General features: G+C 51.9%; 1 protein-coding gene across 1 annotated transcript in view; it reads left to right on the forward strand.

Moving 5' to 3' along the window:
- VOLCADRAFT_93642 (uncharacterized protein) overlaps positions 1-1,574 on the forward strand; it is a gene marked incomplete at both ends in the record, with an annotated part of 11,415 nt that overhangs the window by 5,142 nt on the left and 4,699 nt on the right. The window contains 3 exons of the mRNA XM_002952869.1: positions 8-574; positions 1,047-1,233; positions 1,489-1,523. Coding sequence (XP_002952915.1) covers positions 8-574; positions 1,047-1,233; positions 1,489-1,523 — 789 coding nt within the window. The remainder of the gene's footprint in view (positions 1-7; positions 575-1,046; positions 1,234-1,488; positions 1,524-1,574) is intronic.

The following is a 1,574-nucleotide window of genomic DNA, read 5'->3' on the forward strand; positions in this document are numbered from 1 at the left end:
GCTGCAGATGCCGACCCATGCTGCAGAAGCGGCTGTCGTCGAGGACACTGCTGCAGTGGTGGTGAATCACGATCCTGAGATGCATCTTAAAATTTTCTCAGACCAACACAAAACTTGGGCGGAGATGCACAACCTGGATTTGAAGGCCGACGAGGGCCAGCTCCTTGCGGCCATCCTCCAGTGGCCTGAGCAGTATAAACTCTACTGTGGGAGTGAGGGCTCCTTTCATCACTCCTTTGCAGTATGTGGAATTCTGGTGGCGAATGGCATGTATGCCCCAGACTTTAACAACCCCAAGCTGCAGGCTATCAACCACTTCACTGAGGACATGAAGTCTGCCCTGCTGTCTGGGGGGCTGAAGCAGTTTGAGCTTGCACTCCTTCTTGCGGGTCTGAATGCACTCTGCCAGGGAGACATGGGAGCACAGGGTCAGCAGGTCCGGAAGCGTGCAAAGTCTGCTGCAAGCAATGACTGCAGCAAGAGGACAAAACATACCGCACAGGAGATGGCGGGCTTGCTTGAGAAGGAGTTTCACTCGGACATCATGTCTGCATCCAACTTCAAGGACATCCCGGTAAGGTGTCATGGTCCAGGATTCTTTACTAATCACAACAAACATCCATAGAGGGTTTGGCACCACTGGTAAGGCATGACCATTGCCCCCGGGAGATCCCGGGATCGATACCCGTTAGGGTTAAAGTCCTTCCGATGGTGGATGACATTGCCCCCTTAGTTGATGGACGGTGGTGACCTGGGGTAAAGTTAACCTGCGAGCCGACCAGGAATGGAGTTGGGCCGCTGTCAACCCGGTAGATTCCGTTGGAAATGGTGGTGGGTGCGGAACCTGAGTGATCCACTGAGAAGTTGACTAGGGTGACTGGATGAGGGTGCCCCGAAATACCGGGGAAGGCAGGGTTTTGCAGGGTAGCTGCCATGGGTGAAGATACACCCCCCTGTTTCACACATCATACATCCTGATGAAATATTTGCATGGGCTAACCCTAAGACACCCTCCTGTAATGTTGTATGCTTTTATCAATCCACAGGAGGTGAAGGTTCGGATTGCAGAACTTATTAATAAATTTGGCAGAACTGAAGGTGCCGCCACCATGGTAGGCATTAAGGCCAAGGCAAACACAACCGAGGAGGATGTTGCTGAAGAATTGATGAAGTCACTCCACCACAAATGGAAGAACCTCCGCAACATGGCTAAGAAGACACAGAAAGAGAAGGGTGCGTGACTGTGAACTTGCTAGCCTCATCATGCTTGTATAAATGGAGACAACAGGACATGTGATGCCTCCCGCTGCCTGAACCTAGTCAATCCATGTGCAATAGCGCTAGCCAGCACATGTGTATGTACACAGGAACCCAAGCTCTATGTATATGTGCATGCATGGTAAATGTCAGTTGCTCCTCAACATGCCATCATCCCTCCTGCTTGCCTACAATTTGACCTGGGCATTCATGTCATGCATGACCCTGCAGGTGATGAGCCAACCCCTGCCCAGCAGGGTGCCCAGGTGCCTAATCATAATACTCTGGACACGGCTGAAGATGGCACCGCGGTAGAC

This window comes from Volvox carteri (assembly GCF_000143455.1).
Source record: "Volvox carteri f. nagariensis unplaced genomic scaffold VOLCAscaffold_33, whole genome shotgun sequence".
NCBI classification, from domain to species: Eukaryota; Viridiplantae; Chlorophyta; class Chlorophyceae; order Chlamydomonadales; family Volvocaceae; genus Volvox; species Volvox carteri.